This window comes from Theropithecus gelada, chromosome X (genome assembly GCF_003255815.1).
Source record: "Theropithecus gelada isolate Dixy chromosome X, Tgel_1.0, whole genome shotgun sequence".
NCBI classification, from domain to species: domain Eukaryota; kingdom Metazoa; phylum Chordata; class Mammalia; order Primates; family Cercopithecidae; genus Theropithecus; species Theropithecus gelada.
Window position 1 is genome coordinate 15,450,679 of NC_037689.1, and position 24,279 is coordinate 15,474,957.

General features: G+C 38.5%; 1 protein-coding gene across 2 annotated transcripts in view; it reads left to right on the plus strand.

The window, feature by feature from the left end:
- Positions 1 to 24,279, plus strand: part of MAOB (monoamine oxidase B) — a 119,181-nt gene that overhangs the window by 62,152 nt on the left and 32,750 nt on the right. For both annotated transcript variants that reach the window (XM_025373048.1, XM_025373049.1), the window contains 2 exons: positions 19,127 to 19,231; positions 20,273 to 20,364. In XM_025373048.1, coding sequence (XP_025228833.1) covers positions 19,127 to 19,231; positions 20,273 to 20,364 — 197 coding nt within the window. The remainder of the gene's footprint in view (positions 1 to 19,126; positions 19,232 to 20,272; positions 20,365 to 24,279) is intronic.

Here is a 24,279-nt window from a genome sequence, read left to right on the forward strand (position 1 = left end):
TTTTTTTTTTTTTTTTTTTTTTGAGACGGAGTCTCGCTCTGTAGCCCAGGCTGGAGTGCAGTGGCCGGATCTCAGCTCACTGCAAGCTCCGCCTCCCGGGTTCACGCCATTCTCCGGCCTCAGCCTCCCGAGTAGCTGGGACTACAGGCGCCTGCCACCTCGCCCGGCTAGTTTTTTTTTGTATTTCTTAGTAGAGACGGGGTTTCACCGTGTTAGCCAGGATGGTCTCGATCTCCTGACCTCGTGATCCGCCCGTCTCGGCCTCCCAAAGTGCTGGGATTACAGGCTTGAGCCACCGCGCCCGGCCTCATAAGGCTCTTTCTGTAGAGAAAGGCATGCTAATTCTGGAGTCACAGACTTGTGTTATACCCCTGGGGCTTCAATAACTTTACCATGGACCTTGGGCATGTAATTTAATGCTTCTTAGAAGCTTCAATTCCTAGTTTGTAAAGTGAGATTATTAGTTTCTAACCTGCAAGTGTTCCCTTGAAAATTAAATATGATAATATATGAAATGACTTTATAAATATCAGGTACCTTCATCATTTTTAAAATCTTATGTGGTAGAGAAACTTTAGGAAGGAATTTTTTGACAATTTGTTTTTTAGAAACAATTTTTCTCAACTGAGATAATCACATGTCCTCAGATTTCAAAAGGATAATCTAATAATCCAAATATAATAATTGACATTTAAGGAAGAACTTGTTTTGAGAAAAATCATTTATTTTAGAAGTCAATTTCTCCCTCCCTCTCTATCCCCATCCCTCCTTGTATATTGTACTAAGGCATGTACCCAGGTTACCAAGAACTTTTCCATCTTCTCATTACTCTGTACATTTCAGAGGCATCAAAAGCATTCGGATAATATCTTTGAAAGACAAGGGGCGCACCTGTCATCCGGCACCTGTGAGCCCAGCGAGGCTACAGCTGGGATAGGAGAGTGGTGCAGTTGTTTTGGATTAGCTGATCTGCTCTCTGAGGCTGGAGTTCAGGGTCCAGTCCTGGAGGTTCCGAGAGGGCTTGCTAGAAAATGCAATTAAACGAGTACCTTCCATGACAAGGAGAGGTGCTGGGGTAAGCATTCGGGGATGGATTTTTGTGCTGGTAAATCCCAGCACGCTCAGTGATGCTGTATGGGCAGGAAGCTCTGAACTTTCTTCTACAAAGTCATCTGCTAGTTCATATGGTAGAATTATCCCAGAGGGAGGCAATTGCCCTATGGGAGGCTCAAGGTGTGTTTAGAAAGGGGCTTTGTGATATTTATTAAAATCATAATAACAACAACAACTAATATCCTTCTAAGAACTTTGCATATATGATCTCATTTAATCCTTGCCACAGCCCTGGAGGTATTAGTACCTACATTTTACAGATGATGAAAATGTCAGAGATGTAACTTACCTAAGGTCACAGAATTAGAATTAGTCACTTCTTGAGCCAATGCTTTCATCATCTACATGAAAGTTGGCAACACTTTTTGTGGAAAGAAAAGTGTAGGGATAGTAAGGATGGTATTAGTCAATATCTATGCATTTACTATGTGCAAGTCACCATGTTGAGATGTGTACGCATTATGTCACTGATGACCCATAATACTATCATGACATCGGTTCTATTCTATTTACATTCACATTATATACAGAGGCCCAGTTTGTTGCATGCCTGAGTTCATGGTTACCTACTGGGATGTTGAACATCACAAGCTGCGCTCTCACCTCTAGTATCTAATATCATGTATGTGTATGCAAAAACGAACCTTTTTCAAGTTGTTTCTGGTGTTTGAATATTATAAAACAAGGGTTTGCAATGATTATGGTGAAGCTGAGTGTCCCCTTTTTTGTAAATGCTATTGTATTTGGTTTTATTTCTTTGCTGCTCTACAATGAAATCACCATAAAAATCACTTTATGTCTGTAGTGAAATTTTCCAAACCATCACATATCTATATGTACCTGAAATTTTACAACACTTTAATAACAGTTATTTAAACAAGCACTTTTTTATATTTTTGTCTATGAAAAACCACATTCAATTTATTAATTAAATTAGAATATTAGAGCTGGGAAACTACCTTCTATGTAAATTATTGGTGGGAGTTTATGAAAGTCTTGTAGTAAGACTAAAAGTGGAGTGAAGAATTGTACTTAAGCTAATGCAGCTGATAGGACATGTTAAAAATGCATGGGAGACAAGATTTCGATACTCATACTTGTTTAAGATTTAGTGGAATTTGTAGATCGAGTAGACTTTAACTCCAAGGTCCTTTCCTAAATAACTCAAAATGTATACTAGGAGTTGTTGTTTAGGTTGGAAACCTTTTTAAAACAGGAAATTCACTTTTGTTCATGGCACAAACCTTTATAAGGACATTAATGGTATTTTAAAATTACGATCTGTGATGTAAATTTGTCTTGTGAGCCTTACTTAGATTTGACTACAGACTCTTCTCTCAGTTTGGTCTGTTCGCCTATTTGAGTATGTTTGTAGCAGCTATTGCTGTATTTCTCATTTCCTTTAGCAAGGCTCTGATAAGAATGATGGAAACAATTGGGACCTTGCCACCAATATCCGCCCCAAAAGAAAACACCTCAATTCTCAAATGAGGTCCCCATTAGGCCTGTGTCAGAAGTTTCTCATGAGGTCTGGGCCACCCCGGAGCCCTGGGATTGAGATTTTTTAGACATTGCTCCAGGCTGCTGTGCCCATTCCAATGGATGGCTGTTGCAGTTGGGCTCCTCAGGACACAGACTTGGAGATGAAGAATAGCATGTTGGTGGTTTGTTAGTGGGTGCTGTGGGGATCAACAGCCATTGATTGTTGGAAGGCAAGAAGGCAGGGGTGGCCAGAGGAATAAGTCAAACTGTGATATAGTTGCAGTGGAAGCCTCGGCTGACCTGACAAGGGATTCTGAAGATGAGATGGCCCTTGGGAGCTATCCTGAGCGGGGCAAGAGGGTCAGGCCTTTCTATCCTCATGTAGATCAGTCATTGGAAGTGAGGTGCCCAGAGAAGGTGACATGACCTTAGGCAAAGTGGATTTTCTGCAGCTGGGATAATCTCTGAAGGGGGCTGAAAATCAAGGGCTGCCTGCCAACAGCACTCCGAGTAACTGAAGCAATAAGTTCCTAATTCCTGAAGGGCAGTCTGTGCAAGCTCATCACAGCATCTGCCACATTGACCACTTGGGAACTGCACTCTTCTCTTTAGTAGTTCCAGGCCAAACTTTATTTACTGGGGCTTTTGCAGACCTTGCCACCTGGATGACCCAATGGCTTTGGACAGAGAAGCATAATAGTGTCTGGTGAGATCAATAGAGTCATGAATCCTGCTGACTACCCTCTCCATGGAACAACTTCCTTTATCCAAAGACTAGAGTTGCCATCAAGGGGCTGTTCCATACACAGCCACATAGCCAGGTGAAGCCATGAAGCCAGCCATATGCCATGTTATAATTATGATGCCATAATTCTCTGTTTTCATGGACCTGCCTCTCCAGGACTTTGGAGCTCCTTGAGCCTGGAACTATGTCTTATTTAATTTCTGTTTCTTCAGTGTATTGTTTAGTGCCTGTTTCATAGCTTGTGCTTACTCCATTTTGTTTAAGTGTTAGTAGCACTTAAAAGGATGATGCCTGGATTTGTCCTGGGTCTGTCCAAGCCTGTCAATAGTTTTGATTGTCTTCATCAGTTACCCAAATACAGTGTTAGTTCTAATTTGATAGTTATCCTTTGCTTTGTCTCTCTGCCTAATACTCTTAAAGTCACAATTATATGTAAGTAGAGTAGAGTGGTGATGAGATGGGCAGTGTTGGTACCTGCTGTTGCCTGTGTGCAAGGATCCATCCAGAACTTCGATCTCTTGCTGCATGAGAGGAAGCAGGAGCTGGGAAACTAGCTTGACATTAAGCACACCTGAATTTGAACTCTGCTTATCAGCTGTGTAATCCTGGCGAAGATGTTTATCCTAAGACTTATTCTCCTCGTCTGTAATATGAGTTACTACACAAATGTTCAAAAAGCAGCAGTATTCATAATAGCCAAAAAGTGGAAACAACCCAACTGTGTATCAACAGATGCGTGGATAAACAAAATATAGTATATCCATATATAGGAGTATTATTCGGCCCTAAAAAGGAATGAAATTCTGACACATGCTACAACATGGATGAATGTTGAAGATATGTTAAGTGAAATAAATCAGACACAAAAGGACAGATATTGTATGACTTTGTTTATATGAGCATTGTTACTATTTGCTCTGAATCTCTTCTGGCCTGTAAACATGGTTTCAAATGAACACACTATCAGATATTTATTTATTCTTCAAAGATTTATTGAATGAATACTGTTCCAGGTACTGGGAATACACCAGTGAAAAAGACAAGATTTCTACCTTCATGGAGATTACATTCCAGCGTGGAGAGGCACTCTCTCTCTATATATATATACATATATATATATACACACACACACACACACACACATATATATTCTCTCTATATATATATACACACACACACACATATAGAGAGAGAATATATATATATTTATATATATGAATAAATGTACCACATAGTCTCATATATATATGAATAAATGCACCATATATATATATATATATATATATGAATAAATGTACCACATAGTCTCAGTTGCCATGAAGCATCATAAAGGTTGACAGGAAAAGCATCTCTTAGGAAGTGACATTTAAATAGTGCCTTGCGAATATCTGGCACATGCATGTTCTTGAAAGAGGGAATGACAGGTGCAAAGGCCCTCAGGCAGGGATAAGTTTGTGTGTCTAAAGAACAGCAGGGAGGCAAGTGAACAAAAGGAGAGAGTGGTAGATAGGGAAAGAGAAGTACAAAAGCCGTGTTGCCCATGGAAGAGACTTTGGAGTTTGTGTAAGCACGATAAAAGTCATTAGAAGAATTTTCTCAAGGGAGTGACATGTTCTGAATTATATCTTACAAAACTCACTCTGACTGCTAGGAGATTCTGGGGGCCAAAGGTGGAAGCAGAGAGAGAATTCAGAAAGTTAATGCAGTAATAAAGGTTAGAGCTGATAGTGGCTTGGAGCAGGGAGGTAACAGTCAAGGAGATGAGAAGTGATTGGATTTTAGATATATTTTGAATTTAGAACTGGCCGTTTTGATGGCTGATTATGTATGGGATAGGAGAAAAAGAAAGAAGTCAAGCAACTGATTTCGGGCAATCTGTGCTTTACAGATGAATGGATTATTATTGTCTAGCAGTAAAAGTAATCGTTGGGGGATGGGGGATACAGAAAACAATAGAATGAATCAGTGAAATTCACCAGACTCCCCAAAGAATCATTTTGGTCAGTAGTTAAAACTAACAGAGAGCTATAACAGAGAGAGAGACAGAGAGAGAAGAACAAAGAAGAAGAGAGAGAGAGAAAAAAGAAGAGGGAGAAGAAGAAGGAGGAGAGGGAGAAGAAGCAGAAGAAGAGGAGGAGGAGGAAGAGGAAGAGGGGAGAAAAGAAGGAGGAGGAGGAGAAGAAGAAATAACTTCTGGGAGGAAGAAATGCTACACTAGAAGACCTCAGGCTCTTGTTGATAGTCACTGGAGATGGCATTGGAAGCTTCTGAAGCTCATCTACTAAAGAAAAAAGTGTCTTTTGCTGGGAGACATCAAACATAGAATCAGTTCATTCTGGATTCTGAGAAATGTGGATCTCTCTCCTCAGGGTAGCCTAGCAACCACTAGCCTGGCACAGCACATCAGCAATGCCTATGTCACCTATTATGGTGACCACTCCAAATCCAATACCACTGGAATCCAAAAAAGAACTTGATTTTTAAACCCCTTCCTCTTATTTATCTCTCAAAGGAAGTCAGTCACCTACAGCAAGTGTGGACATTGAACATCCCTTTCTAGAGAAGTTACCTTGTCTAGTGATATGGATGTCTTTACAGTGCATCAGGTTGGTTAGGAAGCTTTTCGCCGTAGCAATAGAGTGATGCTGGCTGTAGAAAGTTGAAAGTTGAAGTCTCTTTCTACTCAAGCAGTCAATGAATCTACTGTATATTTCTGTATATTACAACATTCCAGGGCTCGTTTGCTGGCTGCTAACCTTCCTCACCCTGAACTCAGAAGTTACACAAACCATTCATTTACTTACAGCTTCATTGAGATCTAATTCACATACCATGCAGTTCACCACTTTAAGTGTACAATTCAGTGGATTTTTAGTCTATTCTGAGTATGTAAATTTTTGTTGATGTATAACATATGTACAGAAAACAAGACAAAACATAAATGAACAGCTGATGAATTTTCAGAATGAACATACTCATAAAGCCAGCTTTCATCTCACTACAGCCCCCAGAGGCCTCCTCATGTTCCTTTACTGGCATTACCCATTCCCAAGGAGACCCAGTATCCTGAATTCTATCACCATAGATTAATTTTCCCTGTTTTAAGACTTTATAAAAAAGAAATCTTATAGTGTGTAGTCTTTGTGTCCGGCTGCCTTTGTAAATTTTTGCTGTGAAATTCAATCATGCTATTAGGAGTATTTGTAGATGATTTATTCCCCTTGATGTATATGGTATACCATTAAGAAACTATAGCACTTTTTTTGTCCATATTGCTATTGATGGATAGCTGTATGGTGGACCATTAAGGAACTATAATTCATTTTTTTGTCCATATTACTATTAACAGATATTTAACATTTTCATGTATGTGTTTGGAGAATATTTTCTGGGGCATATACCTAGAAGTGGGTCATAGTAATGTGTATATGCAGCTTTAGTAGATACTGCCAGTTTTCCAAAGGGGAATATACTACATTACACTACCATTAGCAAGATATGAGAGTTCTGGTTGCTTCTTTACTTCACCGCCCTTGGTGGTGTCATCAAGCTTTCTCAACCTCATATTCCTGGACTCTGGCGAGAGGGCCCCTGAGTAGGCTTCAGGTACCTTCTCCTGGTGTTATACTATCTATAGGTATGCACTCTAATGGAGAGACTTCATGGTTCGCAACCAATTTTCAGAGGAGCCCTTGTCCCAGAGAATGACAAAAACCACTGCTTCCAGTTTTCAGCTTTCTTATAATCTCTAATATCGTGGTGAAACAGCCTTTTATTTGAGCCAAGATTTCTCCTGGAAAAGCTGACACTGGTAGGTAGCTGTCTCTATTTTTGAAAAGCACATTATTCAAGGCCAGAGCACTCTGGAGTTTTGCTAGTGCTGGTGTGCATGTTGAGCAATATGTTGGGGAGATCCAAAAATTACATGCCTTCAATAAAGGAATGATATTTATTGAGATACTTTAGATGCCTGTTCTATTCGATCAAATAAACACTTATGTGTTTACAAATTGAAAGAGTGAGAAAGTTGGCACGGAAAAACTGATTTTAGTCATGGGCATTATTCTGCTTTAGAAACAACCTCTTGGCATGATGGCATGTCCTGATGGTTAGAAATGTGACACAGCTGGAAATGGCTGATACAAGCAGTAAAGAATTACGGTCACAAAACCCTGCATCCTTCTGCACGCACCCTTAGTCTTTGAGGTCAATGCACGGACTAATTTTGGAGACTCTTCTGTGGAACTCAAACCTGTCTCCACTTACAGGTGCATTTACACCAGATTGTGAGGGTAAATAGGACAAAGACAGGTCTTTGAGGGAGGAAATACAATTTTCAGCTTCTTAGTTTAAACACTTCACTTTTTTCAGAATAAATTAATTTTGATTGTGTTTAGAAAGCAATCAGACTTCGGACTCAGACTCTGAAAACTTCTTCTTCTTATTTTAGTACTGTTTATCCAGTCACCTATCTATCCATTCATTCATCCGTCCATTTCCATCCTTACATCTGTCCATCCAAGCATCCATTCATCCATCCAACCATCCCATGCATGTCAAACACCAATTGAATATATAACATTCTTAAGCATTATGGGACGATACAGATGATTGGTTCATTTCCTGATATAGCTGGAGAGGGAAGACGTACTCACATGGAATACCTAGAGAATACAGTGCTATCAAGATAACATGGGCAAGTACAAATTAAGATGGTAGGGACTCAAATGGAGTGAACTTTATGTGCAGAGCAGTGACGGGTGGTGAGATGAAGCTTGGAAGGTTTCTTGAAGGAGTCAGTATTGAGCTCTGCAAAGAAAGTTTATACTTTGTGCTGATGGATATTAGAAAATAAAAAGCCTTCGAGGAAAGATGCAGTGATGATACGCTGGTGAGGAGAGGATAGCCTGCTGACATCAGGGAAACTGCATGACCAGAGCACAGAGGCAGCCACCTTCTTCTTGGAAGGCACCTTCTTCTTGGCAGCCACCTTCTTTTGGCAACCTTGAGAACCAGGTACAGGAGCTTGAGTTTGTTCCAGTGAGCAAGGGGACAGTCCAGTTGGAAAAGAGATAGGACAAGGCTGCCCCCTTCTGGTTTCTTGTGCAGTCTATTCATGCTCCCGTCTGAAGACACTTACTAGGGCCTCTGCCTGCCTGGAGCATTTCTCCCCTCCAGATATTCACATGATTTCCCCCCTCACCTCTTTCATCTCTTCATTCAACTGTCACCTTCTCCTTGAGGACTTCCTTGACATCACTTTAATTAAAATTGCAACAACCTCAAACCGCCAACACTTCCTCTTTGTCTTCCCTGCTACTTTGTCTTCATAGCACTTTCCACCTTCTAATCTACTACATGATTTTCTTATTTGTTTTGTGTAGTGTCTGTTTTGTTAGTTTTTCCTTGTTTATACCTACTATAATATAAGCTCCCATGAGAGCAGACTTTTATCTGTTGTGCCTCCAGTGCCCAGAACAGTGCCAGGCACACAGGAGGCACTCAAGAAATATTTGTTGAATGAAGGAATGAACTGATGTGACAGCCATTCGAGGATGGACTGGACTAGGCCATGCATGGGAACAGGAGGGACAGCCACAATAATGATCTGGCTGGTCATTGAGTCCATGAATCGCTTCTATCTAGTTTGTAAGAATCTCAAGTGGTTACTTGATCTAAATGCCTTCCAGAGACTATCTTTGGAACAAATGAGAAGTGGCTCATAGAGCAGAGAATCTGACAAGAGCTTGAATTCTGTTACTCATGTGCAATTTATTGTATGTCACTTATGCTGCAATAAAGCTGTTTAAGAAGAAAGAATGTGAGCTCTACATACACAAATCTGAGGTTAAATTCAGTTTCTGCAGTATGCAAGCTGTGTGACCTTGGACAGGTTACTCAACCCTCTGTGCTATGAAACTCATCTGCAAGATGAAACTAACTATCAGCAGCTTACTCACTGGGTTGTTGTGAGGATTAAATGAATTAACTTAAATCTATTAGCCCAGTGTCTGACAAATAGTGTTCAATCATTATAATTGAAAGGAAAGGCTGGGAAGCTTCATGATTGAGAGCATTGGTCTTTGAATGTCTGAATTTAAATCCTGCTACCACATACTAGTTGTGAGATCTTAGGCAAAATATAATTATTTATCTCTGTATGCCTCAGTTTCTTCATCTGAAAAGGACAACATGGTGCCTATCTCATAGGGTCACTGTGAAGATTGAGTCAATATATATGAAGTGCACAGAACAGGGCCTGAACAGAGTAAGCACTCAATACTACTTATTGTCATTATTCCTTCTTATTATTATTCCTGCCGGGCTTTGCCTGGTTTCTCAGCCACAACCACTCCCATCTTCCCCATTTCTTTCTGTGTGGACAATCCCAGGCCTTTCATGTGCTGTGGTGCTGCTGGAAGATTCCAAAAATGCAACATTGCCATTGTCTGCACCTCACTCCAGTTTCACCCATGTGATGGTGCAATTAGAAGACAGTGGCAGTGCCAATTCTGGGTGCTTAGAAATGTTAGCAAGCAATTCTATAAGAAAAAATCTAATTATCTGATCAAAAAATGGGCAAAACATTTTAATAGACATTTCTCAAAAGAAGACATCCAAATGGCAAACAGACATGTGGAAAACTGCTCAACCTCATTGCAAATCAAAACTACAGTAAGATAGCATCTCACCCCAGTTAAAATGGCTTATATCCAAAAGACAGATAATAGCAAATGCTCGCAAGGATGTAGAGAAAAGGGAATATTTGCACAATGTTGGTGGGAATGTAAAGTAGTACAACCACTATGGAGAACATTTTGGAAGTTCCTCAGAAAACTAAAAATGGAGCTACCATATGATCCAGCAATTCCACTGCTGGATATATACCCCAAAGGAAGGAAAACAGCATATCAAAGAGGTATCTGCACTCCCATGTTTGTTGCAGCTCTGTTCATAATAGACAACATTTGGAAGCAACCTAAGTGTCCACCAACAGATGAATGGATAAAGGAAACGCGGTACATATACACAATGAAGTCCTATACAGCCATAAAAAGGATGAGATCCTGTCATTTGCAATAACATGGATGTAACTGAATATCATTATGTTAAGTGAAGTAAACCAGGCACGGAAAGACAAACACCACATGTTATCACTTATTTGTGGGATCTAAAAATCAAAACAATTGAACTCATAGACATAGAGAGTAGAGGATGCTTACCAGAGGCTGGGAAGTATAGTGAAATGGTGGTGAGAGGAAGGTAAGGATGGTTAATGGGTAAAAAAAAAAAAATAATTAAAGAATGAATAAGACCTACTGTTTGATGGAACAATAGGGTGACTCTAGTCAATAATAATTTAACTGTACATTTAAAAATAACTAAGAGGGTATGATTGGATTGTTTGTGACACAAAGGATAAATGCTTGAGGCGATGGATACCCCATTTTCCATGATGTGATTATTACACACTGCATGCATGTATCATCAAAACATCTCATGTACCCCGTAAGTATATACACCTACTATGTACCCAGAAAATGTTTTAAAAATTAAAAAATTGGAAATGTGAACAAGGGTCGTGAAATAGGCACACGAACAGAAGAAGACAACCATTTGCCCAACTACAGTTTGCGAGACTTCTCCCCTCCTCCCTCATGGGAAAGACTAATTTTCTTTTCTCTCAAACTGCAAGTATAGGTCAAAAGGAAAGCCTGGTCCTTCAAATTAGTTTATTGCCTAAGAACAACCCTTATTCATAACTGTAAAAATGATTGAGTTATAGAGGGGAGGGTGGCTTACCCTGGCTCCCAATGGTTAGAAGGGCAAGGTTCCCATGAATGTCAGAGGAGACATTCTGAGAGAAAAAGGTCACTCCTCAGGAACTGAATCTGAGAAGGACCAGGCCACCTGTTTCTACTGACAGGGACTGGGTCCAGCATCAATATTATGATGGCAAAAGGGCTTCCCAAATGTGGCAGAAATTGGGGTGTAGGGTCTTTGCTTCCAGAAGAGAGGTCAGGAGGGGAGAAGGACATGTAGAACATTGATGTTGACGATAGTAATGGACCTGTCACCCAGCCAGCCTGTTTCTGAGAGCCACTCACTCACTAGGTGACGATTCTAGGAAGTGGAGTTCAAATGTTTTAACTGAACATACAGACTCCAAAATGAGGCCATGTGAGCATCAGTTTGGTTACTGTTTTTCAGGAAGTCTGCTTTAAAAAGTCAAAGACAAATTTTCATGGCAGGAATTCTGATGCTAGGAATTCATCCAAAGGAGATTCATCAAAAGTGTGGTCATGGCTTTATGGGTAAGAAGTGGTTGTATAAATGATGGTACACTCATAATAATCACAAAACCATCAGCAATATCCATTTAGTGCATGCATCCTGTGTACCTTGTATAATCTCCATTATTCCTACAGTACACCCAAGATAGGTATCATGATTCCAATTCTAATGATAAGAGAACCGAAGCTTACAAATGTTGAGCAATTTACCTGTAGTCATACAGCTATTACTTTGAAGAGCCAGTTCAAGTCAGTTCTGTTGGTCTCTTAAAAGCCATCTTATAATCCTTCTCATGAGACTTTAGTCCAGAGCCTCTAACATTTTTACATTCTTAAAAATTATTAAGAATTCCAAGTAGCTTTTGTTTTTGTGGCTCTATCTCTCTATATTTGCCATCTTATAAATTGAAATTGAGAATCTTAAAAATATTTATTGATAGAACTTAATTACTTAAAATAACAATAATAACCCTACTATAAGTAAACATAATATATTTTTATTAAAAAACTGTTTTCTAAAACAAACAAAATGAGTGAGTGGCATTAATTTACATTTTGCATATCTTGTTCACGTCTGGCTTGATGGAAGACAATGACCCTGGCAGCTACTGTAAATCAAATTGAACTTCCAATAGCTTTCACTCATGAGCTATGAGATCTCAATCTAGTCATTTAAACTTCTCTGAGCTTTATTTCTTTTACCTGTAAAAGGAAGAAATAACTTCTGCTGAACCTACCTAACAGGGCTGCTGTAATGATCAAAGAAAAATGCTGTATGTAATTAGACTTTGTAACTTAGACACATCCTGGGATGAGCACTTATTCTAATGTCTTCTCATGATGTCTTCAGAAGAACAAGCCTCCCCGGACAATGTTCAAAACAGTAATAGTAATCACTGGACTGTTTGTATCATGGCCAAATCTGAGGCACAAAACTCTTGCCTCAGAATGTGTAATCTTATAAACTTAGACATTTCCTCCTTACCCAACTTATTCCCTGGAAACTTGAAGATTTGCAATCTTTTATGAGTCTAACAATAGCTCTTTCCTGTGTTTATCAGAAGTTTTCCCTAATCTTATAAAAGAAGACTTGTTTTTATGAATTTATCTAAACTAAGCTGTTGCCTGCTTAGACATAAGACACCAAGGAGGTTAAAGGATAAAGTGTTTTATTCTGCTTCATGATAGTTTTCTTTACATATTGTTTGGTTTCCATTTACTCACACGTTTACTGTTTTTGGTTTTAGAGTTTTGAGCAAACCTCCTTTCTAAGAACATTCCTGAGTTAGGAGGGCTTTAACAGCTGGTCTTTGACACCATTGCATTGCTGGAATTATTGCTATTTGAGCAAACCTCAATGTTTTTTGGACCCCATTGAATGAAAATCGCTATAATTCAGCTAAGGTGACATTTCAACTGGGTTATTCAGATGGGATCTGTCAACTAGAGTCTTGGAAGGGGCCCCTTACCACCCACATCACAGCACTTCCATATGACATGTACTGTACAAATAATTTATCTCTGGGGAAAGGAAGGAGGGATGGTGGAGAAGTGCCCATCTTATGCGTTCTGGTGGGAGGTTAATATAGAAGGATGTGGCTGGGTGCGGTGACTCACACCTGTAATTCCTGCACTTTGGGAGGCTTTGGTGGGTGAATTACCTGAGGTCAGGAGTTTGAGACCAGCCTGGCCAATATGGTGAAACCACGTCTCTACTAAAATTACAAAAATTAGCCAGGCGTGGTGGTGCGCACCTGTAATCCCAGCTACTCAGGAGGCTGAGGCAAGAGAATCGCTTGAATCAGGGAGGCAGAGGTTGCAATGAGTCAAGATTGTGCCACTGTACTCCAGCCTGGGCAACAGAGCAAGACTCTATCTCTCTCTATAGATGGATGGATAGATAGATAGATAGATAGATAGATAGATAGATAGATAGATAGATAGATAGATAGATAGATAGATAGATAGATAGATGTGCAGGATGCTTTTGTTGGGCAGGGCTCCACATGCAGGTCATGGTTAGTTAGTTAACCCTGCCTTATTCCAAAAGCTGTCCTTCACCTTTTCCCAGGCCAAGTCTCATGTGTCAGACTGAGCTCTCACTTTCTGGATCAATTGTCTTTATGTTTCCAGGAGCTACCATGGTTGCTGGTGCAGGCCCTGGCAGTGACAGACAGACATTAATTAACCACATCTGCTGGGCTCACACTCTTCTTCAAGTCATCTGTTGGTGATTTCTGACTGAACCGATGTGTTTATGAAAACAAGCACAAGCAAACAAAAAAAAACCTAAATAATTTAATTGTTTGGCTGAACACTGATTTCTTCCTCTCTATCTTTTTATTAATGGATGTTCAAGCAAAACTATGCTGTTCTTCCCACTTATGGTGTGGCTATTCAATTACTTATGGTTTTATCTCTTTGTGGGCACAATGCCATACTGATAGTCCAGAAGGATGACTTTGTACACCAGTCATAGATGCACATTGCTCTCAGTGTGCAGCTTGATTTGGTTCTTTGCTATTTAAGTTCCATCCCACACCCCCTTTGTACAAGTGCATTGTGTTGAGGGGGCAGGGTTGGGCACTACTCGGTTGATAGGAATCTGCAGAGACCAGAGTGGGTTTGGGTTCAAGGGGGAGACTTAAAACAAGTAGGATAGATAGTTATAACATAAGGAACCAAAGTACAAAAGATCAGTTTAGAAATTGGGACATTGTGTGGCAAATAAATGACAAGTTCAAGGTCACACAGCTGAAATTATATCAAGCATGCATTGTGAACCTACTGTGTGCCAGCAGTCTCTGCCAGCACATCCTAAGCATACAAAGATTATAATTACAATGGTAGCAGCTGTGGTAATAATATTGATTGAGAACTTACAACATGCCAGCCACTGTTCAAAGTGACTTGCATGTATCAACACACTTCATCTTTCTAACATGCCTCCAAGATAGTTACTATGATCACATTTCACTACTGAGTTAACTGAAGCACAGAGAAGTTAAGCAACTTAACACAACTAGTGAGTGGCAGACCATGACTCAACTCAGGGAGACTGGTTCCAGAGCCCATGCTCTTGCAGCATAGGGCCCAATGAATGAGGTATAGTAGTAAATGCATGAAACTGGTGCAGTGGAGTTAGTGGCAGATGAAAGAGAAACAGAGAGCTCTGGGACACTGAGAAGACCACCTAACCCAACTGTTTATGGTAATCTGGGCATACTTCCTGGAAGAAGACAATGGAGTCAGTAGATGTTGAATTACAAAGACTGATATCTGGGGCTTGGAAGATTAAGCAACTGTCTTACTCTGTGTCAGTCATCTTAGGAGAGGCAGAGCTAGAATGGGGATTGACTTCGTCTTCGTGGAGAGAAGAAGTCTGAGCAAGTTTTATGTATTGAACTCTAATGGAGGAGGGATAAGTGGAGGTTTTCAGGTCAGCATGCAAGTTGTATGGAACATGAATTACTTCTCAACAAAGCTGATTATAAAACAAAATCAGCTTGCACTCAGCAGCCAGAAGTTGCTTCTAAATACCACTCTCTTGATAAAAGGAAAGGCTTCTTGGACAAATGACAGATCCTAGGACTTGGGCAGAAAAAACAGAAGATGAGTCTGGAGAATCTTCTAGTGCCAGAAATGAAAATAAATGCTCAACAGACAAAAGGATGGGGGCATGTCAAAGGGACACAGGGAGCCGACCTGAAGGAGTGCTCAGAAGTAGAATAATTTGAGCAACAAATAAATAATATAGTGTTGGATTATAACACAAGGTATGAAACACACATATATATGTCCACTGTTATAAATAAATGATTGAATAAGCAAGTAAAGGGGGAAAAGAGGAAAACTTTCCTTAGAAAAGAATTCAAGGCCGGGCGCGGTGGCTCAAGCCTGTAATCCCAGCACTTTGGGAGGCCGAGATGGGCGGATCACGAGGTCAGGAGATCGAGACCATCCTGGCTAACACAGTGAAACCCCGTCTCTACTAAGAAATACAAAAAATAGCCGGGCGAGATGGCGGGCGCCTGTAGTCCCAGCTACTCGGGAGGCTGAGGCCGGAGAATGGCGTGAACCCGGGAGGCGGAGCCTGCAGTGAGCTGAGATCCGGCCACTGCACTCCAGCCTGGGCTACAGAGCGAGACTCCGTCTCAAAAAAAAAAAAAAAAAAAAAAAAAAAATTCAAAAAATTTGTGAGGTTTCTCCGTCTCCAGAAAGTGGAGGTTAGCTCCCACCATCCCCTCTTGAGGATGTTCTGAACTTAATGACTCTCTTCCAAAGAACAGAGCATAGAAGAGGGGTGAATAGCAACTGTACAGTAGAGAGACCTGACAGACACCACCCTAAGCAAGGAATCAAGGTTAACATCATCCGTGATAGGTCATGTTGATATCACGTGCCCTCTGAGGTGACATGATGAAAAGAGCACTTGGTCTTTGTGGTAGTCTTCCACAAAATTCATAGTCCCAATCTAAAAATGAAAAAAAAATGTAACTTCAGACAGATCCAAATTAAGGGATATTCTACTGGATAACTGACCAGCATTCTTCAAACTTCGAAGGTTATGAAAAATGAGGGACTACTGAGAAACTATCACAGACCATAAGACACTAAGAAGACAGGACAACTAAATGAAATGTGATATCCTGGATGGGATCCTGCAACAGAAAAAGAATGTTTAGTGGATAAATGGGTGAAATCCAAATAAAATCTGAAGTTTAGTATATAGTGATCTACCAGTGTCGATCTCCTGGTCTTGGTCAATGTACCATGTAATGTAAGATGCTAACATTAGAGAAAACTAGGTGAAAGGTATATGGGAACTTTCTGTACTGTCTTTGCAACTTTTTTTGTAAAACAAATATTACTTTGTAAAACAAAGTTATTTTGTAAAAATTTGTAAAACAAATTACTTTGTAAAAATGTGTAAAACAAATAGAAACTATATTTAAAACATAAAGCATAAAAGAAAAGTCAGCAAGTGTCAGTATGCTGATCAACTAGAACTTTCATGCATTGCTGTTGGTGATGTAAAGCAGTGCAACAACTTTGGAACACTATTAAACTTAAAAAGTTAAACATACACCCACCATGTGACTCAGCCATTCCCCTACTGGGCATTTACCCAAGAGAAGAAAAAATATATGTACACAAAAAGACCTGTACAAGAATGTTTATAGCAGTTTTATTCACAGCAGATCAAAACTAGAAATAGTTATCAACAGGTGAAACAAACCATGGTACATCCATACAATGGACTACTACTTAGCAATAAAGAGGAACAAACGGAAACTTGGACAAACCTCAGAAATATCATGCTGAGCAAAAGACGCCAGATACAAAGGTGCACATCTTGTATGAGTCCATTAAAAAATGTGAAAACAGGCAAAAACAATCTATAGTGACAGAAAACTGAACAGTGATTGCCCAGGGCCAGAAAGGGGACAGGGATTGTCTAGGAAGGGGAAAGAGGGAACTTTCTGGAGTGATAGGAATGTTTTATATCTTGATTGGAGTGGTAGTTACATAGGTGTATACATGTGTCATAACTCCCCAAATTGCATGTTAAATTATTTAATGTGGGTACATTGTTGAGGAGATATTGGTCAAAGGATACAAAATTTTAGTTAGATAGGAGAAATAAGTTCAAGAGATCTATTGTACAACATAGTAACTTTAGTTAAAAACAATGTATTGTAGTCTTGAAAATTGCTAAGAGAATAGATTTTATGTGTTCTCACCTCCCAAAATGATAGGTATGTAAGGTACTGCATATGGAATTAGCTCAGTTTAACCATTCCACAGGGTATACATATTTCAAAATATTATGTTGTATATTATAAATATATACAGTTTTAATGGCAGGTTAAAATTTTAAAATAACTTTTAACTATAAAAAATATGGAAACTAAACTAAAATAAAATGAGTACATTGTATGTAAAGTACACCTCAAGAGTGTTAATTAAGAAGGGTGGCAGTTAATTTTTTATGTCAACTTGTCTAGATATTTGGACAAACATTATTCTAATGTTTCTGTCAAGCTATTTTTAAGATAAGGTTAACATTTAAATCAGTAGACTTGGAGCAAAGCAGATTACCTTCCATAATGTGAATGGACCTTCTCCAATCAGTTGAAGTCCTTAAGAGAAAAAGATTGATGTCTCCCAGGAAAAGAGGGAATTCTGCCCGCAGACTGCCTTTGAAGTCAAACTGCAACTCTTCCCTGGGTCCGTGACCTACCCTACAGATTTTGGACTTGCCATCCCTCTCAAACAACATAAGCTAATTCCTTAAAATAAATCTGAATCCTTCTCTCTGTCTCTGTTTCTTTCTCTGTTTCTGTCTCTCTCTATCTATATCTATATCATCTATCTATGTGTATATGTCTATGTAGTTTCTACCTATGTATGTATGTATGTATGTATGTATCTATCTATCTATCTCCTGTTGGTTCTGTTTCTCTAAGGAATCCTGGCTGAGAAGAAACAAAAAGCTGTATCTCAACCCTTCCCTGAGAATCTTATGGCCTTGTTGGAGAGAGAAGACCAACATGGCCACAGAATTAATACAAGAACAAATATGAAATCTCTTATTACACAATTCTAGTTTCTCTGCCTACAACATCAACAGAAGATGCATCTTTGTTGAATGACTCAGAGTTTTGCGGAAGTTTTTGTTGACTGACAACTTTAAGTTATTCTGATTCGGTTGAAAGATGCTGTCAGAATGCACAGCCTGGCTTCTGACTTGGGTTTTCAGATTGACCCAAAGTGATTTTTGTGTATGTCTCTTAAGTGCCATCAGCAGGTTAATCCTCCCAGAGATTATTTATTTTTAATCCTTGGAATGATGTGTTCCCTTTACTTCTGTGTCGAGGTATCCCTGTGGGAAGAACCAGGTGGTGTAAACATGTCTGGAAGAGAAGCTTGAAGTTGTCTAATCTTTCTGCTTTGACTTTGCTGGTCTCTGGGAACTCCTGTGTTTACCTAGCACATCTGAGTCCTTGGGAAAGCTTTCTGGGCCCTGTTTTGTGGTTCTTCTAACAGATGGTTGCATTCTCGTGATTGATTTTTCATCCCCTTCTAAGTTGTATAATGCTTATAGTTATAATTTTCTGACTCTCCAGGCACACAGAGGCTCCTGACTCTGAGATATTTGCAAGTACCATTGGCAAACAAGATTTCCTTAGGTTAACTCCACTTATGTACTGGTATTTAAATTTTATATGCTAAGGGCTCCAATTTCAGAGAGAAACCTCTTTACCGTGCTTGGTGTGGCAGTGAACTTAATTAACACGGAATTTTGCTGGAAATCTCTATGCTAAAACGTTAAGTGGGGTTCTGAGGATACAAGGAGCTAAAAAGTTGAGTGTGTATCACATATTGATAACTCACATGATTTTGCTTGCAGACATTTACCAATTTGGCAGATTATCTACTTTTACATTGTAGTAAAGATTTCCTTTTTAAAATATCTTATATCTCACAGGGCAAATCATACCCCTTCAGGGGGCCGTTCCCACCTGTATGGAATCCAATTACCTACTTAGATCATAACAACTTTTGGAGGACAATGGATGATATGGGGCGAGAGGTAAAGCTTCTTTGACTATATTTGTATTTTTTGTTTTGTAATACGTTTAGTCCTTCAAAGAAAGAAAGTACAATATATCTCCAACACCTAGCACATTGTGAGCACGCGGTAGCAGTACAGATTTGTGAAATGAATGAATGAACTTGTTTCTAACCTCTGCAATAATAAGATGTCAAACAGATTGATATTTGTATACTAATGATGAGTGGGCAGGAGATTGGGTGCCACTCAGCCTTCTTGGAAAGATGTTTCAAATTTTGGAAATCTTCGGTACATAGCAAAATTAGACTTCTGGGTCTTTGATTCACCACCATGCCCAAACAAGTCATAAGTAATCACACATAAAGCATTTTTTTTTCTTTTACTTTAAGTTCCAGGATACATGTGCAGAACGTGCAGGTTTGTTACATAGGTATACATGTGCCATGGTGGTTTGCTGCACCTATCAACCCATCATCTAGGTTTTAAGCCCCACATGCATTAGGTATTTGTGCTAATGCTTTCCCTCCCCTTGCCCCCCACTCCTCAACAGGCCCTAGTGTGTGATGTTCCCCTCCCTGTGTCCATATGTTCTCATTGTTCAACTCCCACTTATGAGTGAGAACATGTGGTGTTTGGTTTTCTGTTCCTGAACACACATAAAGCTTAACTGAAAGCTCCATAGACATGATTTGCTGCAGCTCTGTGATCCTTGTTAAAGAGTTAAATTTATGAATGTTCTCTAGAAGTTAGTAACTTAGGAATCCATATCTAGAAATAGCCCAGTTACAACATGCCTCTATTTATTGTGCAGGAAGTTTTATCACAAATTAAATATGGCTTGAGTGGTACAGATTTATAATAGGAAAGCTACATAGACAGCATTGATTATGCAGTAAAAGCAATATTGGATGAATTTGGAAAACTTAACATTTTTCCTCTTTAAGGTAGAGTTTTTAATACTATTTGAATAGTTATTTAAAATGGAAAATTACAAAAATAAATAAAATAAAATAGAAAATTGCATTTGTCTTTCTCCTTCGAATCCTCATCTGAATGTAGATTCCCAGTGATGCCCCATGGAAGGCTCCCCTTGCAGAAGAGTGGGACAACATGACAATGAAGGAGCTGCTGGACAAGGTCTGCTGGACTGAGTAAGTCTTGCCATTAGGCACAGGCATTTATTGTGACCACCTTTCAGGTTCATTTAGCAATACCATTCAACAAGTGTGGAACAAGTAGCTGCTTTGTGTCTAAAACCACACCACCAGCCAAGTAGAATGCTGAAAACCATTGGCATTGGCTATTACCCTGAAGATATCTGTACATACAACTTACTTCTTTGGAATAGTTTTGTATCACAAAGGTAGTATTACCCTGTGAAGTCCTCAGAACAGACCAGAAGGTACTAGTTTCTTTATATAAAACAGCTTAAAGACCATCAGCTTAAAGCTCTCATTTATGAAGTTGTTGATATAGGACAATTTTTGTATTCTTCACTGGTGGTCAGATGTGGAGATGGTTAGCGTGTGCATTTGCCATACCTTGTGTGATGTAGTGCAACTCTTCAAGGACTTAAAGAGGAACCTCTAAAGCCTTTGTAGATAGTTCACAACTACAGGGGAAACATGTGTGACTGGACTGGCTGTTCCCCTTTAGTGAAAAAACAAGTACCCATGAGTTAAGCATTAAATTCTTGTTGGCAGAACTGGGAATTGTAGAGAAACTGTGAAGGCTTGTATAGACAGACCACGTGGAGAGGCCGCACTGCTCTTGGACAGCAGGGGAAATGGAAAGGATTATGAGGGTTCCAATTCAAGCACATGGTAAATTTGTGGTAAACAAAACAAGAAAAATGGAAGCCAAATTCAAGGAGACTGCCCTGCCTTGCTGAAGAGCGTTAGTTGAGAATATGTTTGGCTGTGGGGTTAATGTCTTCATTTTTAGGCATCATTCACTGCCAACTAAAAGTAAAAACAAGCTTTTAGAATATCTGAATCTAAAAAATGGAAATAATCAAAATACATAAAATTCATATACTTTTTGATATAAAAATTCAGCTTCTAATAATTTAGCTTTAAGAACGTGAGACAAAAGAAGAGAGAGGCATACAGGGAGAGAAGGAGAGAGGGAGAAAGAGTGAAAGAGGCAGATCCAAAGCATTATTTTTAAAAGAGAGGATCGGAAAACCCAATAATAAATTGGCAGAATCAAGTATGGAACATCTAAAAAATTCAATACTCGAGGGTTTTAAAAAATCATGTTGTAGAGGAATATTTAATGACTGGAAAAAATAGTAATATTAAGCACATAGAAAAGCAGGCTGTTGTGGTATGGTATATGATCTCATTTCTAAAAGCAACTATTTATATATGCACTGCAAAAGCAGCGGACATCCATTGAAATATTTTTAACGTTTAATATTACTATGCAAGCATTTATTTTTAAAATGCTTAAAAACTTTACATCATTAAAAATTATTCTTTAAACATCATATTTCATGGTACCAGAATATTCCATGGAAAATGAATACGTAATGTATTTGTCCATTAACACCCTGTTCAACACATTGGGTACTTTCTGGTTTTTGTTATTATTATTATTATTACTATACAATACTCTATAATAAACATCTTTGTGCCTCTCCTATGTCTTCAACCTTTGAAAGCAACCAATTTTGGAAGAGTAAAATCCTTTTATGTCATGAAATGAATGCCTGTTATTAATTATATTCTTTTAAACATTTATCTAATGCTATCTAACACTTCTATGAGAATGTAGTGTGCAATATAATTTATTTTAATTGTAATAAACTTGTAGTATTTAGTTTTAAATTATATACTTTAGATTTTCAAAATATAATAAGTATATAATTATCTGAAATTTTTTATAACTCCTGTTATGAAAAGCTTTTAATAAATTCAGTTAGTTCTTTTCTCCTTAGAGAACTTTTAAGTTTCTTGGTGGTAAAATCAATCATATGTCTTTGGGATCACAGGAACTTGACATTTTCTATCATAGCCCTTGGCCTAGTCCTCCACTTAGTGAATATTCTAAGTTGTCATTTGACAAAATAAAGCATTCTGAGATACTAGGAGTAGAAGAACACAAGACAATTTTCTAACTCTTCCCAAGCAAGATACACACAGTATTATTTCCTGGATTTAAATGAAGTAATCCCCAGAATATCCAGTCTATTATTATTCAGACCAAAGCACAATCATACATTCCAAGACTAATGTTGATTATTCTTTCAGTTATTGTCGTTTACAAAGTGCACTTCACAAACATGAACTGTATTTTCAATGTGATCACAGCTATGTAAAAACATTTTTAAAAAGACCTATACTTAGAAAAAAATGCATCAAAATGAGACTAGTAATTATCTTCTGGAGGGGCAGAAATGTGGAAGATACTCATTCTCTCATCTTTTTATCTTAAAAGTTTTCCAAATTTTATATAATGTGTATGTATTTTTCATGTAGAAAAATATTATAACATTTATCTTTTAAAAAGTCAACAGGGCAAAAAATTCAGAAATATTATTGCACTAACTTCCTTGACCTTCCATCCTTCAAATATTGTTCTTATTTCTTTTCTTACTGAAGCTCCTAGAGTAAATTCAAATAAAGGATTAGGAAGAGACTGGCCCTTCAGATTTACTTTTAGATCTCCCTTTAGTTCAAACCAAAATTATTTCTTTCCCACCAAATTGGCAACAATAACAACTAGAATTCCAGCAATATTTTTGTTAAATATTGGCTCTCCAGCTGGGCCAATGTTAAGTTTCAGTTATTTGTTACCCCCTTTACTGTATGCCCCTCAATCCACTTAAAAAATAAGGAACAAAAGAAATTGGATTTTAGGAAGCAGCAAATAAAATACTACTTTTATTTTAAATTGACTTCTGGATATTTGTTTTAGTTAGATATTACAAATTGCCTCCGCAAGGAAGTCATGAGTTAACAATTTCCATCCCTTCAATTATCCTGAGAAATCTTCCAAAACTAACTGTAAGTCACTTTAATGTATATATGACACCATTTCACAGGCTATAATGATGGGGACTGTCATAGATGGGCTGTCAGGTTGTTACGGCTGCAAATAATGTCAATAACTGATATGTGTGTTAGGCACGATTCTACAAACTTCTAGGGTCAAGATACAGTAAAGTAGAGAGATGCCCCTTGGTGAGTATTTGTACTTCCAAGGCTGTCAGCTGACTAATTAGAAAACATTTTGGGGTATCAAAAGCATGAGTTTTGAGTCAAGTATGATCTGGTTTGAAGTTGTGCCATTATGTACTCCTAAACTGTCCGAGACTCCGTTTTCTAGCATGTGAACTTGGAAAAATAATAGATATTTGATATGGTTGTTGCAACAATTTAACAAGATAGTGATTTTAAAGACAATGGAGTATGGAAAGAGCTCAATAAATGGAAGACAGTATCATTTATTTCACCCATTGTCAACATTACCAGATGGAAAATTCTGCCTCAGAAATAACAAGATTAACAATATGCAAACTTCATGTCAAAGTCAAAAGGGGGATTGGACCTTATTAAAGATATCCCAGAGTGCACATTACTACTGATGAATTTTAGGATGTGCTAGATATAATGGAGTCCTTGAAATTGGATGAGATAATTTGCTTTCTGATGTGCTTCCTGATAGGTGATAACCTCTCACCATTTACCTGCCAATGTCAAGCAAAAGCTTACTCATTTATGCTCTATGAACTGCTTGTCCCCTCATCCATTATTTGAGCTTGTCTTCTGTTAGGCAGTAAAATAACTGAATAGATAACTGTGACTAATTTTGTGTTTGGTACAGCATCTAGCATATCCTTTGCACGTTATGGATGTTTAAAAAATACTGTTTAACTGATATTTCTCATCAATCATTCATTTGTTCAATCATGCAACAAGTAATTATTGAGTGCTTACAGTGTTCCAGGCATTTGTTAATGGGGACACTATGGTGAGTGACAAACATAAGATCTTTGTTCTCATAGGTTGATATTCTAGTGGGGGGAGACAGCAATTAAAAAGAATAAACCAATAATCAAG